General features: G+C 44.9%; 1 protein-coding gene across 1 annotated transcript in view; it reads right to left on the bottom strand.

The window, feature by feature from the left end:
- Nucleotides 1-17,900, bottom strand: part of LOC124795275 (glutamate receptor 1-like) — a 504,894-nt gene that overhangs the window by 27,865 nt on the left and 459,129 nt on the right. Inside the window, exons 13-14 of the mRNA XM_047259221.1 lie at nt 8,878-9,184; nt 8,700-8,820 (exon numbers count right to left, since the gene is read on the bottom strand). Coding sequence (XP_047115177.1) covers nt 8,700-8,820; nt 8,878-9,184 — 428 coding nt within the window. The remainder of the gene's footprint in view (nt 1-8,699; nt 8,821-8,877; nt 9,185-17,900) is intronic.

Genomic DNA, 17,900 nt, shown 5'->3' with positions numbered 1-17,900 from the left:
ACATCTACGTAGATAATATGCAAGTCACGGTACGGTGAATGGCGGAGGCAACCCTGTACTACTAGTCGTTTCCTTTCCCGTTCTACTCTCAAAGAGAGCGAAGGAAAAACGAACGCCTATATGCCCCCGTATCAATTGTAACTTGTCGTATATTATCTTCGTGGTCCTCACGCGCAGTGTATGTTGGCGGCTGTAGAATCGTGTGGCAGTCAGCCTAAAATGCCGGTCCTCTAAATTTTCTCAACAGTGTTTCTCGAAAAAACGTAGGTTTCCCTCCAGGGATACCCATTTGCGTTCCCGAAGCATCGGCGTAACACTTTTTTTTTTTCGAACCAACCGGTAACAAATCTGTCAGCCCGCCTCTGAATTGCTCAAGAATGGGTCGCGCCAGCGTCTTATATGCGGTCTCCTTTACAGGTGAACCACTCCTCCCTAAAATTCTCCCAATAAACCGAAGTCGACCATTCGTCTTCCCTACGACAGTTCTCGCATGCTCGTTCCATTCATATCGCTTTGCAACGTTGCGCCCAGATGTTTAAATGACTTGACGGCCCAAGCTGGACACTAGGAACACTGTATCCGAACATTACACGTTTGTTCTTCTTACTCGTCCTCAAACTTACATTTTTCCACATTTAGAGCTAGCTGCCACTCATCACACGAACTAGAAATTTGTCTGTCTTGTACACACATCAACAAAAGTTTTGCATCACTCGCTTCGGAGTGTTCCGGAACCTGTGCGGAAAATTGGAATAGAGATCAACATAAACATCAATTCCGCCATTTTATTGCTCATGAAAACCACACACTCCATGTTGTACCATCAAACAGCGAGACCTTCAGAGCCGGTGCTCCATATTTCTGTACACAGCGATACCTCTAATACCCAGTAGCACGTCCTCTTGCATTGACGCATGCCTGTATTCGTTTTGGCATACTCTCCACAAGTTCAACAAAGCACTGTTGGTCCACATTGTCCCACTCCTCAACGGCGATTGAGCGTAGATCGTTCAGAGTGGTTGGTGACTCAAGTCGTCCATAAACAGGCCTTTTCAACCAATCCCTGGCATGTTCGGTAGAGTTCACGTCTGGAGAACATGCTGGCCACTCTACTCGAGCGATGTCGTTATCCTGAAGGAAGTCATTCACAAGATGTGTACAATGGGGCCGCGAACTGTCGTCCACGAAGACCAATGCCTCGCCAGTATGCTGCCGATATGGTTGCACTATCAGTCGGAGGATGGCATTCACTTATTGTACAGCCGTTACGGCGCCTTCCATGACTACCAGCGTCGTACGTCGGCCCCACATAATTCCACCAAAACACAGGGAACCTCCACCTTACTGCACTCACTGGACAGTGTGTCTAAGGCGTTCAGCCTGACCGTGTTGCCTCCAAACACGTCTCCAACGATTGTCTGTTTGAATGCATATGCGACACTCACCTCTTAAGAGGACTTGATACCAATCCTGAGCGGTCCATTCGCCATTTGTTGGGCCCATCTGTGCCGCGATGCATGGTGTGGTTGCAAAGATGGACCTCGTCGTGGACGTCGGGAATGAAGTTGCGCATCATGCAGCCTATTGCGCATAGTCGTAACACGACGACCTGTGGCTGCAGGAAAAGCGTTATTCAGTATGGTAGTGTTGCTGTCAGGCCTCGTTTCTCCGAGCCATAATCCTTAGGTAGCGGTCATCTATTGCAGTAGTAACCCTTGGGCGGGCTGAGCGAGGCATGTCATCGACAGTTCCCATGTCTCTGTATCTCCTGCATGTCCGAACAACATGGCTTTGGTTCACACGAGACGCCAGGACTCTTCCGTTGTTGAGAGCCCTTCCTGGCACAAAGTAACAATGCGAAAGCGATCGAACCACGGTATTGACCGTCTAGGCATGGCTGAACTACAGAGAGCACGAGCCGCTTATCTTCTTCCAGCCGGAATGACTGGAACTGATCGGCTGTCGGGCCCCCTCCGTCTAATAGGCGCTGCTCATGCATGGTTGTTTACATTTTTAGGCGCGTTTAGTGACATCTATGAACAGTAAAAGGGACTGTGTCTGCGATACAATATCCACAGTCAACGTCTATCTTCAGGAGTTCTGGAAACCGGGATGATGCAAAACCTTTGCTGACGGGTGTTCCTTACTACAGGCACTCATCTTCGACACCTTTCTACGAGCGACTCTTACATCTGTTAACTTATTCCATACGCTCGTACCTACGCTAACAGCCTGCAATGGGGTACCGTGTCAAACGCCTTCCAGAAATCTAGAAATATGGCATCTGTCCGTTGCCCTTCATCTATAGTTCGCAGTATATTGCGTGAGAAAAGGACAAGCTGAGTTCCACAAAAGCGATGCTTCCTAATACCATGCTCATTCAAGGACATAAGATTATGTTTCATGAAAGTTTATTGTATTCGAACTGAGCATTTGTTCAAGGATTCCGTGTTGTTCGAACCTACCGGTAACAAATCTGGCAATCTACCATTGAACTCCTTCGATGTCTTCATTTATTCTGACATGGTAGGTACCCCGAACACTCGAGCAGTACTGAAGAATAAGTCTCACTAGCGTTCTATATGCCGTCTCCTCTACAGATGAACTACACCTTCCCAAAATTCACCCAATAAACCGAAGTCGACCTTTCATCAAGAAAAATCTCCAAATAAACAGCCTCAATCGTCACATGCTCCTTCAGTTTCATATAGCTTTGCAACGTTACTCCCAGATATTTAGACGACCTGACTATGTGAAACAGGACATTATCAATGCTGCTTCCGAACTTTACGGGTTTGCTTTTCCACTCATCCGCATTAACTTCCTTTTTCCACATTTAGAGCTAGCAGCCACTCACGACACCAGCTAGATATTTTATCTACCTCTGCAGTGACTCAACTTCGGTAGCTTCCGTACAGCACAGCGTCATCAGGAAACAACCGCAGACAGCTGCCCACCCTGTCCGCCAGATAATTTACGTATTTAGATAATAATTCCGGTCGTATGACGATTCCCTGGAGCACTCCTGACGATACCCTTGTCCATGATGAACGTTCGCCGTCGAGTACAACATACTGGGTTCTGCCATTTACGAATTCTTCTAGCCACTCACATATCTGGGAACCTATTCCTTATGCTTGTACCTCTGTTAGCAGTCTGCAGTGGGACACCATGACCAATGCTTTCCAGAATTCTGAGTTGGACACAGGGAAAAGTACGTCGTAAGTAAACCTAGGCAAGAGGTACAATTCGATTTCGATCGGTTTTGAATCTGTTGTAGTGTAGCGCAAAATAAGAGACTCATATTGATTTATACTTGCCTATAAAGACCTTTGAGAGAGTGAAACAACTCGTTCGAAAAAAAAAAAAAAAAAACAGCAGAGTTCAATATTTCTGAATTGATACTGTTGAATCGGTAACAGATATGAAAAAGAATTTCGCATAAAAGTTCTGTGGTTTTTAAGGTATGTTACAGTGGTGCACCAAGAACTGCCGAAACATTATTTCGTTCGAAATACCCCTCAACCCCCCCCCCCCCCCAAGAACCCGCCCACTCGCATTATTTTGTTTTCATTAAAATATTTGACTAATAGCAAATCGTATAGCATCAGTAGTACCAAATTCAGTAACTTACGCTGAAATGATATTTCAAAGACACATTTGCCAGAAATAAGCTACAAATATCTTTACATTATATATTTGTGCTCACCCAATATGATCCACGTGATGCCAGTTGTCTTGTTGGGATGTCAAATAATTCGTTCCCAGATAAATGATTGCTAAATATATGTTCCAGATGTAATGTTCTACATATACAGGGTGTTTCAAAAAGGTACGGCCAAACTTTCAGGAAACATTCCTTACACACAAAGGAGTGGCCGTGCGGTTCTAGGCGCTACAGTCCGGAACCGCGTGACCGCTACGGTCGCAGGTTCAAATCCTGCCTCGGGCATGGATGTGTGTGATGTCCTTATGTTAGTTAAGTTTAAGTAGTTCTAAGTTCTAGGGGACTGATGACCATAGATGTTAAGTCCCATAGTGCTCAGAGCCATTTAAACATTTTATGTGGACATGTGTCGGGAAACGCTTACATTCCATGTTAGAGCTCATTTTATTACTTCTCTTCAAATCACATTAATCATGGAATGGAAACACACAGCAACAGAACTTACCAGCGTGACTTCAAACACTTTGTTACAGGAAATGTTTAAAATGTCCTCCGTTAGCGAGGATACATGCATCCACCCTTCGTCGCATGGAATCCCTGATGCGCTGATGCAGCCCTGGAGAATGGCGTATTGTATCACAGCCGTCCACAATACGAGCACGAAGAGTCTCTACATTTGGTACCGGGGTTCCGTAGACAATAGATTTCAAATGCCCCCATAAATGAAAGTCAAGAGGGTTGAGGTCAGGAGAGCGTGGAGGCCATGGAATTGGTCCGCCTCTACCAATCCATCGGTCACCGAATTTGTTGTTGAGAAGCGTACGAACACTTCGACTGAAATGTGCAGGAGCTCCATCGTGCATGAACCACATGTTGTGTTGTACTTGTAAAGGCACATGTTCTAGCAGCACAGGTAGACTGTCCCGTATGAAATCATGATAACGTGCTCCATTGAGCGCAGGCGGAAGAACATGGGGCCCAATCAAGACATCACCAACAATGCCTGCCCAAACGTTCACAGAAAATCTGTGTTGATGACGTGATTGCACAGTTGCGTGCGGATTCTCGTCAGCCCACACATGCTGATTGTGAAAATTTACAATTTGATCACGTTGCAATGAAGTCTCATCCGTAAACTAAAATGAGGTCTAACATGGAAATTAAGCGTTTCCGGACACATGTCCACATAACATCTTTTCTTTATTTGTGTGTGAGGAATGTTTCCTGAAAGTTTGGCCGTACCTTTTTGTAACACCCTGTATATTTTCTTTTAATTTTTTGAAATTAACAATATCTCGTGTCGCAGTGCGTTTTTCGGCTTGATGTGTGTTTTAGTTTTCAAATTTTAACCTCTTCAGATTTAATTATGTTTTATTGGAAGCTATTTGTACCTTTGAGCCGTGCTCTGGCTCGTATTTGTGCCGTTGACAGGTTGGCGAAGTGCATTCGGATTGTGACCTCTCGTTTTCTTAGTCCGTTCACTGGCGCCAACACATTTGCTCGCATTGTCTGTCCGTGAGTGGCAGCAGCGGTGTGTATCAATAGCGAGTACTGTGGTACTATCTTTGGAGCGACCTCTAGTATTTCCGGGTCGTCGCGTGTCGAGTTCAATTGGGACGGAGCAGTAGTGAGGTCCGACAGCACCAGTACTTGCCCAGGGAGCTGGCGATGTATGCACTGCCCGATGGAAAGATGTGATCGCCAGAGTGCACGACCACGACGAGGTCCGGATTCAGCGAGTTTAAGTATAATGGATCGTTATATTCGAGTAGTGCAACCTTCACTTGTGTGTGTGTGTGTCCGTCTGTGGAAATGACCTCATGGCAGTAAGCTGTCAGTCGACGATTCACACTGGCACCTTTCAATGAACTGTGGATGAAGCCCGACCAACAGGCATTACATGCATTGATCAAAAGTGATAGTGCATTGGGAATGGCTAGTTTATTTCTGAAATCTAGATCTGCCAATAAAATATAAAAAGCACGACTGATAACTGAAATCTATTATTAACAAATTATTTGAGTTGTTGGTGGGATTGTTTTCGCGGGTCCGTGTGTATCTAGTGTGTTTGAATGAGCAGTTATTTTAACGCTGTCTGCGTACTGCATTTGTGGAGTGGTTCCTTCGGCCTTTTGGTGTTTTAAAAGCCGGATTCTGCAGACGCAGTGCTGTCTGTCACTTCTCCTTCGCCTGAATTATTTCTTCGTCCTACTGGTTATCGTATGTTAGGTGGATTTGGTAAGAGGGTTGGTCGGCGTTTAAACTGACCCCAGTTTGAGTTGTCATCCTGTTACGTGAGCATAACGCTCGGCTACCTGTCTCACCGCCTACGCAGCTTTAGGAACTTTTCCCATGTCGATCCTTGGAGCACTGTCTCTGGATCACCCCCTTCTTTATTTGGTCTGATTATGTCAATTGTTTAAAAAGAAAATTATTCCTATTGCTTGCGGCCTTCAGCTGGCAAATAATTGAATTCTTCTTAGTAATGCCTTCAGGGAGTAAATTTTTTTAAATGACTGTTTTAAAAATTGTTTTGGTATTTTTAACGTGTAATTGTCGTCTTAATTTGTAATTCAAGCCTTCAGCCGTTAATTGTTCTAAAGTATGGCTCGTGGCCTTCACCCGACAAATAATTTTTATTTCTTTCTTAATAAGGCCTTCAGGCGTTAGTGTAGCTTGTGTTACAGTCAATGTTTTTAAAAGAATGTTTTTTTTAATATTTCCTTAAATAAAGTGTATGTGGTTACTGTGCAACCAACGGGAACTGATTAGGCCCCGTCCACACCTTTCCCTGCCTTCCCTTGGTTCCACGTCCGAACATTATTGTTGTAATATTATTGTAAATCCGTACAAAAATAAGGATGCGTAGATTTTTTGGGTTAAAAAATCATGAATGCGCTTTGAGTTTTCAAGGAGGGTGTTTCAACCCTTAAGGGATTACGGGCACGTTTAAAAACGTGTGACATATTTGCTCTAAATTAAAATAAATTCAAAGCCAATCAAAATCGAAGTTTATCGCTTCGGTAGATATATTTATTTGTTCTACAGCAATACAACTGACTTCCTCAATGGGTTGATCATCAAGAAACATACGTCCTGAGGTCATTAGGTCTATAGTTCTCAGAGTGACATGTCCACTGTGGTGGACGCCAGGAAATTCATGATCTGATGTTACCGTGGCTGTAGTGGTGCGACTGATACGCCATCTGGATTATACGAAGTTTGGTCGGAAAATACGTAGAAAAGTTGAATAATGTCTTTGTGTTACAAGTTGCAGTCACCGCCAGGTGGGACTACTGCTGTAATCAATCCCATCAACGCTCAGTTCGAGTCAGAGCACTCTGCGTGAAGGTGGGAGTGTGCGGCAGCTTGTTGACAGTTACCCTTTCTCACCTGCCGTCGGCATGTAGCTCTCTCTGATTGAGGAACAGCGCGTCAGTATCAAGTTTCTTGCAAAGCTAGGCAAGAATGGCCGTGAGATTTTCGAGTGTTTGAAACAGGTTTACCGAGACAATTCTCTGAAGGAACCAACCGTGACCTAATGGTTAAAAAGGTTCCGGGATGGTAGAGAAGAAGTGAACGGTGACCCTCGCCCAGAGCGCCCGTCGACATCGAGTTCCGACGCAAATGTTGAACGAATTCGGGCTTGTATGCATAAAGACCGTAGATTGACAGTCAGAATGATTGCTGACGAGCTGTCAATCCCCAAAACAATCGTTCACGAAATCCTGAGACAAAAACTTGAAATGAACAAATTGTGTGCGAAAATCGTACCGAAGCTCTTGACGCCAGAACAGAAAGCAAAGAGGGTTGAGTGCTGTGAGGATTGGTTGGAAACAGAGGAACGAGGGGAGTTTCTCAACCAGTCATCACTGGAGACGAGTCCTGGTTTAACGAATTCGATGTGGAGCTCAAATCTCAAAGCAAGGAGTGGAAACTAGCAGGAGAACCGAGAACAAAGAAGTTGCGAAAATCAAGGTCCAGTGTGAAGACAATATTGATTGTTTTCTTTGACCGGAGTTGGCAAAAGGGGGCAGGTGGATCGTTCATCACGACAATGCGCCCGCTCACACGTCACTCGTTGTGCGCGAGTTTTTGGCCCGAAGCTCAATCACCGTGACAGACCATCCGCCTCATTCATCCGATTTAGCTCCGTGTGACTTCTTCATGTTCCCGAAATGCAAAATGGTGCTTCGGGGGCGGCACTTGGGAGATGTGGAAGCCATCAAGGCGGAAACGACACAGCAAGTGAACAACATCACAACTGAAGACTTTCAGCAATCCAGAATGATATTTTCACTCTGCAGCGGAGTGTGCGCTGATATGAAACTTCCTGGCAGATTAAAACTGTGTGCCGGGCCGAGACTCGAACTCTGGACCTTTGCCTTTCGCGGGCAAGTGCTCTACCATCTGAGCTATCTAGGCACGACTCACGCGCCGTCCTCACAGCTTTACTTCTGCCAGTACCTCGTCTCCTACATTCCAAACTTTACAGAAGGTCTCCTGCCAGGAAGTTTCATATCAGCGCACACTCGGCTGCAGACTGAAAATCTCATTCTGGAGACATCCCCCAGGCTGTGGCTAAGCCATGTCTCCGCAATATCCTTTCTTTCAGGAGTGCTAGTTCTGCAACGTTCGCAGGAGAGCTTCTGTAAAGTTTGGAAGGTAGGAAGTTAGGAAGGTAGGAGGCGAGGTACAGGCAGAAGTAAAGCTGTGAGGACGGGGCGTGAGTCGTGCTTGGGTAGCTCAGTTGTTAGAGCACTTGCCCGCGAAAGGCAAAGGTCCCGAGTTCGAGTCTCGGTCCGGCACACAGTTTTAATCTGCCAGGAAGTTTCACTTTCAGCAATGTTATCAACAGTGGAAACGGCGTTGGCAAAAGTGTATCGCGTCTCAGGGCAAGTAATTTGAAGGAGACCATATTGTAATACCTGAATAATTGTAAAATAAAGTTATTATTCAACTTTCCGGACAAACCTCGTACACCAGAAAATGCACAGTCTGAGGTGACTAGGAGTTAAAGGATGAGGCTGACCTGGGCGCTATGTCGCTGCCCTGCTGCATGAAGGCCCCGAGGGCGAACCACAGGCTGTTGAGGATGCTGAACTCGTTGGTGAGCGCGCCGCCGGCGGGATCCTTGCCGCCCCCGCCGCCCGCTCCACCGCCCCCGCCGACCCCGACGGCGCCGATGCCGACGACGCCGTCGGCCGGGCAGGGTCCGGGCCCGCTGACGAATGCGAGCCCGGGGGGCTCTTGGAAGGCGGGCTGCAGCAGGCGCCACTCATAGGGCGAGAAGCGCGACACGATGAAGAGCACGATGCTGACGCCCACGTACGAGAAGATGACGCACACCCAGATCTCCTTGCTGAGCGGGTTCAGGAAGCTGAACACGCCCGGCTTCTGCTTCACCGGCTTCTTGATCATGATGCTGATGCCCAGCGACATGAACGGCTTGCTGAAGTCGATCACGCGCTCCCGCTCCGAGGTGATCGTCATCGACGCGATCGCGATGTCCGCCTCCTGGTGGCACACCGCAATGATTTCATCATGACTCGTGCTGCGATCGTAACACATAATCACTTTTGTAGCATCACATTCGTGCAGATTTCGATATCAACTACGAGAGTTGGAACTTTAATGGTGACAACTATGTATTTACAGCTCGTACAGAACAGATACGTCTTTCAAAGTTTTAATAACCTTCAAATTAGAGTCACCAGCATTGTGCATAACCCGTTTCCAGCGATGTGGAAGTCGTAGGATACCCTTCGCAGTGCCAGTTGTGTTGGCAGTTCGAGCGGCTTGGTCTATTGCCCGACGAATTTGTAGCAGTTCTGAAGCGAGTTGAACTCACGAGCGCTTACGTCAGGGGAGTGCAGTAGATGGTATACAGATACAACCACCAAAGATCTTGCTGAAAACCCAAGGAAATTCTGAGGTTTGGGTTGTTTGGGGAAGGAGATCAGACAGCGAGGTCATCGGTCTCATCGGATTAGGGAAGGACTGGGAAGGAAGTCGGTCGTGCCCTTTGAAAGGAACCATCCCGGCATTTGCCTGGAGAGATTTAGGGAAATCACGGAGAACCTAAATCAGGATGGCCGGACGAGGGATTGAATCGTCGTCCTCCCGAATGCTGGTCCAGTGTCTAACCACTGCGCCACCTCCCTCGGTGGAAATTCTGGTCTTAGGTAAAATCGGTAAGCGGGTCGAAGGCGGAAGCCACTCACTGATCAGTCTGGCCTGGCAACGGAAGACAGCAAAACGAAAGCTGAAATTTTAAATTTAACATTTGAGAAATCTTTCACGCAGGAGTACCGTAAAAACATAGCGCCGTTTGAGTCTTGTACAGATTCCCGTATGGAGGACATAGTGATAGACATCCCTGGGGTTGTGAAGCAGCTGAATGGGTTGAAAATAAATAAATCGCCAGGTCCTGATGGGATTCCAGTTCGGTTTTACAGAGAGTACACTACTGCATTGGCTTGCGTTTATCGCGAATCTCTTGCCCAACGTAAAGTCCCGAGCGACTGGAAAAAAAGCGCAGGTGACGCCTATATGCAAGAAGGGTAGAAGGACGGATCCTCAAAATTACAGACCAATATCCTTAACATCGGTTTGTTGCAGGATTCTTAAACATATTCTCAGTTCAAATATAATGAATTTCCTTGATACAGAATAGTTGCTGTCCATGCATCAGCACGGTTTTAGAAAGCATCGCTCCCGCGAAGCGCAAAATGGTTCAAATGGCTCTGAGCACTATGGGACTTAACTTCTGTGGTCATCAGTCCCCTAGAACTTAGAACTACTTAAACCTAACTAACCTATGGACATCACACACATCCATGCCCGAGGCAGGATTCGAACCTGCGACCGCAGCGGTCACGCGGTTCCAGACTGAAGCGCCTTTAACCGCACGGCCACACCGGCCGGCCGCGAAGCGCAACTCGCCCTTTTGTCACATGATATCTTGCGAACCATGGAAGAAGGGTATCAGACGGATGCCATATTCCTTGACTTCCAGAAAGCGTTTGACTCAGTGCCCCACTGCAGACCCTAACTAAGGTACAAGTATATGTGATTGGTTCCCAAATATGTGAGTGACTGGAAGACTACTTAAGCAATAGAACCCAGTATGTTGTCCTCGATGGTGAGTGTTCATCGGAGGTGAGGGTATCATCGGGAGTGCCCCAGGGAAGTGTGGTAGGTCCGCTGTTGTTTTCTATCTACATAAATGATCTTTTGGGTAGGGTAGATAGTAATGTGCGGCTGTTTGCTGGTGATGCTGTGGTGCACGGAAAGGTGTCGTCGTTGAGTGATTGTAGGAGGATACAAGATGACTTGGACAGGATTTGTGATTGGTGTTAAGAATGGCAGCTAACTCTATATATAAATAAATGTAAATTAATGAAGATCAATAGGAATAAGAATCACGTAATGTTTGAATACTCCATTAGCAGTGTAGCGCTTGGCACAGTCACGTCGATTAAATATTTGGGCGTAACATTGCAGAGCGATATGAAGTGGGACAGGCATGTATTGGCAGTTGTGTGGAAGGTGGATAGTCGTCTTCGGTACATTGGTAGAATTTTGGGAAGATGTGGTTCATCTGTAAAGGAGACCGCTTATAAAACACCAATACGACATATCCTCGAGTACTGCTCGAGCACCGAGCGAGGTGGCGCAGTGGTTAGCACACTGGACTCGCATTCGGAAGGACGACGGTTCAATTCCGCGTCCGGCCATCCTGATTTAGGTTTTCCGTGATTTCCCTATATCCCTTCAGGCAAATGCCGGGATGGTTCCTTTGAAAGGGCACGGCCGATTTCCTTCCTCATCCTTCCCTAACCCGAGCTTGTGCTCCGTCTCTAATGACCTCGTTGTCGATGGGACGTTAAACACTAATCTTCTCCTCCTCCACTGCTCGAGCGTTTTGGATCCCTATCAGGTCGGATTGAGGGAGGACATAGAAGCAATTCAGAGGCGGGCTGCTAGGTTTGTTACCTGTAGGTTTGATCATCATGTGAGTTTTACGGAAATGCTTCAGGAACTCGGGTGGGAGTCTCTGGAGGAAAGGAGGTGTTCTTTCCGTGAATGGCTACTGAGAAAATTTAGAGAACCAGCATTTGAGGCTGACTGCCGCCAACTTATATTTCGCGGAAAGACCACAAAGATAAGATAAGAGGGATTAGTGCTCGCACAGACGCATATACGCAGTCATTTTTCCCTCGTTCTGTTTGGGAGTGGAACAGGGAAGGGAAAATGCTAGTTGTGGTACGAGATATCCTCTGCCACGCACCGTATGGTGGATTGCGGAGTATGTATGTAGATGTAGATGTAGATGTATAGCACTTAGCAGCCCCATCAGCTAAGCAAATCAGTAACAGCTTGCACTGTACGTGCTTCAGCATTGTACTGCAAAATGATGGTCAGGTCCTGCAGAAAGTGTCATCACTTCTGTCTCTATGCTGTTTACTTTTGGAACACAACCTGCGACCAGCTTAGAAATAATGACAGTTTCTTCAGGACCTGACCATCATTTTGCAGGACAATGCTCAAGCACGTACAGTGCAAGCTGTTACTGATTTGTTTGACTGATGTGCCTGGCAAGTGCTATACTACCTACTGCACTCATCTGACAAGTCCTCGTGAGTTCAGCTCGATTTCTAAACTGAAGGAAACATTTCACGGCATTCGCTTCAGAACTGCTACAAATTCGTCGGGCAATAGACGGCGCCGCTCGAACTGTCAATACACCTGGGAGTGCTAAGTGTATACTACGACTTCCTCATCGCTGGCAACAGGTTATACACAAAGCTAGTGGCTACTTTGAAGGTCAGTAAAACTTTGAAACACGTATATATTTTGTCACTATTAAAGTTCCAACCCTACTACAACTACGGCTACATCTACATGTACGTGAATACTCTGCAATTTCAGAAGGTGACTTCATAAGTCTGGTGAATTTCCGTGAAAGAGTGGAACATTTTTGTTGCGCCTTCATGGTTGGTAAGCTTCATTATTCCAAGAATTGTACAAAAAATTTCAACAATGTACAGCTTACAGTTCACTGCTGACAGCCGTCTGAATTGGTCAATGTGTCGACTACTAATGAAAATGGAAAAAACGAAGTTCCGTGCACCTAAGAAACCTTTTCATTTGAAGGGTTGGACTGCCGCATAAATCAAAACAGAGCTGCGTGGAGTGGCTCATGACCGTCCATCTGAGGTCATCACAAAGGAAACCATTGTCTTAGTGCGTGATATGATAATGCTAGACCGCCGAATAAAAATTCGGAGTTGCTGAGACCGTAGGCATTCTACTGAGCGAGTATATAATGTCTTACGCGATGAATTGACTGCGAACAAGGTGTACGCGATGTGGGTACCACGACTGCTCACAGTCTACTTAACGCGCATCCGTCACATTTCAACAGAAAGTCTAGCGGTGTCCATTCGCAATCCGCAAGATGCTTTGCACCGATGTGTGACTGCTGATGAAGCATGAATCCATCATTACACACCAGAGTGATAACAGCAATAAAAGCAATGGGCAAAGCTTGGAGAAAGTTCACCAAAAAGGTAAAGATCATTCCATGAGATGGTAAGATGATAGTCGCGGTTCTTTCGCACTCTCAAGGAACAATCCTCGTAGATTACTCGGATAAAGGCAGAACCGTAACTGGACCGAATTAAGATTGATTGACGGATCGTGTGGAACTTCCGTTGGTTGCAAAAGGACTGAGGTTGGCACATAAAATAGGTGCTCTTTCACCAGGATAACGCACCATTCCAATCACCAGGAATAAGAATGGCGAAAGTGTATGAATTTGGCTTTGAATTGCTACTTCGTCAACTGTGTTAACCAGGCGACTTCTTCCCGTTCCCTAATTTGAAATTCCGGTTGCTGCGATGAAATTTTTGTCAAATGAGGAAGTATTAAATGCATTCAATGAGTATTTTGCAGAGACCGACAAAACCTATTTTTCTGATGGGATGAAAAAGGTGGTGGTTGCTGGATGGACCAAGTGTATATTTCTCAATATATCGAGAACTCAGGTGAAGTGTTAATGAAACATTTCATCTTGCTTTTTTACCAGACTTATCAAACCACACTCTAACAGTTAAAAAGCACGTAGAAGAAATGAATACCTCAATCTTTCCCGGCGAGCTCTGATTTCTCTTATTTAATTATGATGATTGTTTCTTCCTTTGTAGGTGGGAGTCAACGAAATATTCTGATGAGAAAGTTGGTGACAAAAATTTCGTTTAATTAAAAACGCCTTCGGTTTAATCATTGCCACCCATATTATACTAGTACACTCTCTCCCATATTTCGCATAATACAGAACGAGCTGCCCTTCTTTGAATTTCTTCCATATCCTCCCTCATTCCAGCCTGGTAAATATGCCATACTACATACTACCGGAGAAGAGGAAGGACAAGCAATATGTTTAGTAGCTTTGTTGTAACTTCTAAATATTCTGCCAATAAACACAGTCTTTCATTCGTCTTACCCATAACATCGTTGTATTTGTTTGCATGACATATTTAATCTTTTATGGGACGTAGTATATGCGGTCATTATTGTCACAGCACCACAATGCATTAGCTTATAATCGACATGCGATTCAGCGATACAACAGGTAACATTTGAAGCAGCATTTTTTAAATTCTGTAATCCATAACGATTAAAATGAAATTATTGATTAATTACAGCTTCTGGACAACTGCATCCCTTAAAGTATTTTACGGCTGCAGACCACGTTTCCTCGTCAGTTATGCTATGTAGGAGGAGTTGAAATTGCCTGAAAAAACTGTTGTCCAGAGAGAGACATCAGTTTCTTATTCCTTAGAATTTGTAAGGATGTGACTCTCTCCAGCTGTTTAGTAGTACGACCCGAAATGGCATTTCTCAACCTAGGAAATGAGAAGAAAATTTTATTCTTAAGATGTTAAATGACAGAAAGTACCATAGCTTACAGAATATTTTGTGTCTTATGCTGTGATCAACATTCCACTTAATTATTGATTTAAACTATTGTGGTTTGCATCCTCACTTCGACTACTGTGCTACGTTATTTGTTCCTTGACAACAGGTGTACTTTCATTAATCGTCTGAAGTGTCCATATTCCTTCTACATCAATGTGTCCTTTATTACAGCAGTCTAACACGAAGTTCTTTTATTTGATTTCCCACGGTCCACGGGTAGCCTCAATGGGTAAAAACACAACTATATAGACAAACGATTGCCCATCTACTGTTTGAACATCCCTTATATGAGGTGATTTTTTCCACCGTCGCTTCTTATTACGACTTCGCACCCCTTTATAAAATCCTCGTAAAGGCTTCCGAAATGCAGGGTGAAATATTTCCACAGCAAAGATTAAAGATTTTTTTACGTTAGATTGCGACATGAAATTAATGAAGCAGTTAACTCTATTCTGAATCTCTATACTTTCTACCAAAGAAAACCTGAATAACTGTAAACCCATAGCAATAGATTTTTGAGTCATCAGTCTTCTGACTGGATCGATATAATCCTTCACGAATTTCTCCCCTGTGCCAACGTCTTCATCTCATAATAGCACTTGCAACCTACGTCCTCAATTATTTGCTGGATGTGTTCCAATTTCTGTCTTCCTCTACAGTTTTTACCCTCTATAGCTCCCTATACCAGGGAAGAAATTCCGTCATGATGTAACAAATGTCCTACCATCCTGACCCTTCTTATTCTCAGTGTTTTCTATATATCCTTTGCTGCCCGATTCTCCAGAGAACCTCTTCATTCCTTACCTTATCAGTCCACCTACTTTTCAACATTCTTCTGTTGCGCCACATATCAAATGCTTCGATTCTTTTCTGTTACTATTTTCCCACAGTACACGTTTCACTACCACATAATTCTTTGCTCCAGACGCACATTCTCAGAAATTTCTTTCTCAAATTAAGGCCTACGTTTCATACTAGCAGACTTCTCTTGGGGCAATGCTCCGTGCGTCATGGGTTATTTTGTTGCCTCGGTAGATGAGTTGCTTAAACTCATCTACTTCGTGATTACCAATCTTTATGTTAAGTTTTCCGCTGTTCTCAATTCTGCTGCTTTTCATTACTCTGCCCTTTTCTCAGTTTACTCTCAATCCATATTTTGTACTCAACAGACTACGCATTCGATCCAGCAGATCCTGTAATTCTTCTTCATGTCATCAACGAATCGTATCATCGATATCCTTGCAACTTGAATTCCGCTGTTGAACTTTGCTTTTATTTCCGTAAGTGCTTCTTCGATGTCTGTATTGAAGAGTAGGGGCGAAAGACTACATCCATGCGTTACACCCTTTTTAGCCTGACCTTTTCGTTCTATGCCTCCCAGTGTTGACTCTTGGACACATTATATAATATCCGTATTTCCGCAGAGCTTACCCCTATTTTTCTCAGAATTTCAAACACCATGCACCATTTAAATTGCTGAATGCTTTTTCCAGATAAAAAATGCTATGAACGTGTCGTGCCAGAACTGGCCCTCTAATGCCTTTACCTTCCCTGAAACCAAACTGATCGTCATCTAACACATACTCAATTATCTTTTCCATTCTTACGTGCAGGGTGGTTATAATTAACGTTAAACTTTCAAACCACTGTAGAAACAACATCACTGGTCAGAATGATGTAAAATTGCAACGGAATATTGTCGGACAAGTGGAAAACGTATGGCAGGAAAAAAAGAAATGGTTACAAAATGTAGCAATAGATGGTGCTGTAAGCCTCAGAATTTAATAGTGGTCGACTACAAATGACGAATGAATCATACAACAATGCCTAAGGCGTACGTTTGACGTTAAACAAACCGTACTACTCAGTGTGCATAGGTGTGTAGGTGTGATACTGTTAGTTACGTAAGACCATCCACCATGGCAAGGTCATATCACATTGAATGGGAAAAATCGGTTTTTAATTGTCCTGAGGCCAAAAACCGCAAAAAAGGCATGAATCACATCGGTTTTTAACTTTCCTGGGGCTAAAAACTGCATAAAATGCATCAATCAGAATGAAATCGGAATATTATTTTCCGTGTGACTGGCCAAAACATGTTCAATATGCTGTCCACCGTTTTCTGCAACGTGCATGTTCCACGACTGATCGATGCGTTTCCGGGATCACGTTCAGAATGTGTTCCGCAATGCGTGCCTTCAATGCATCTAAGTTTGCAATCAGAAAACTGAACACAGCCAGAAGTCAGACGGATTGAGATTAGGTGATCGGGACGGCCACGCTGTAGGGAAATGGTGGCTCACAATTCTAGCATTTCCGAAATAGTGCTTCAGCATCTGCTTAACTGGATTTGAAATGTGCAGAGGTGCTCCATCTTGCTTAAAAATGATCTCATCAACACATCCACGCTGTTAGAGAGCTGGAATGACTTGGTTGCGCAAAAGACACTCATAGAGCTTACCAGTGACGGTACAGGTAACAGGACCGGAAGCACCTGTCTCTTCAAAAAAATATGGCCCTGTGACAAAAGATTTGCGTGTGGATTTTCCGTTGCCCATATTAGACGACTCTGTGTACTAACATATCCTGTCAGACGGAAGTGAGCTTCGTCTGTCCACAAAATCTTTCACGGCCAACCATTGTCCACTTCCATGCTAGCAAGAAATTCTAAAGCAAAAGTCCCTCTCGCTGGCAGATCAACAGGAAGCAACTCGTGCACATAGGTAATTCTAAATGGATAGCAAATAAAAATGTTTCGCAGGATTTTACGCACCGTACCTACGGGCATGTCCAATTCTCCGTGCACCACACGTTTGCTCACCACCACTCGTCTCCTCCTACATTGCTGAGGCAACTGCTTCCACTGACGTCGAATCAGTTCGATTCTTCCCTCTACCGGGTTGCACACCAAAAGAACTCGTCTTTTCGAATTTCCGAATCAGTTTCTCCAGACTCACGCCTTTTTTTTCAAACTCGTCAGTGTCCGGAACTTCCGAAGAGCGACGTGTGTAGAGCAGAGCGCGACCCTGCATTGAGACAGTTACGCCGAACGCCGCCGACCAAAAGGAGGAAAAACCGTGTACCTGGCGTGTTTATACCGGCTTCAATGGGTCGTGCGCATGACAGGTGTTTTCATTTACGTATTCTGACATATACGGCGCCACCTATTGATCAATATTCACAATATTTTTTCCTTCTGCCATACGTTTTCCCCTTTATCCGATAATATTCCGTTGCAGTTTGACGT

This window comes from Schistocerca piceifrons, chromosome 4 (assembly GCF_021461385.2).
Source record: "Schistocerca piceifrons isolate TAMUIC-IGC-003096 chromosome 4, iqSchPice1.1, whole genome shotgun sequence".
NCBI classification, from domain to species: domain Eukaryota; kingdom Metazoa; phylum Arthropoda; class Insecta; order Orthoptera; family Acrididae; genus Schistocerca; species Schistocerca piceifrons.
Note: the sequence above shows the minus strand (reverse complement) of the source record. Positions and strands in the feature narration are given on the sequence as shown.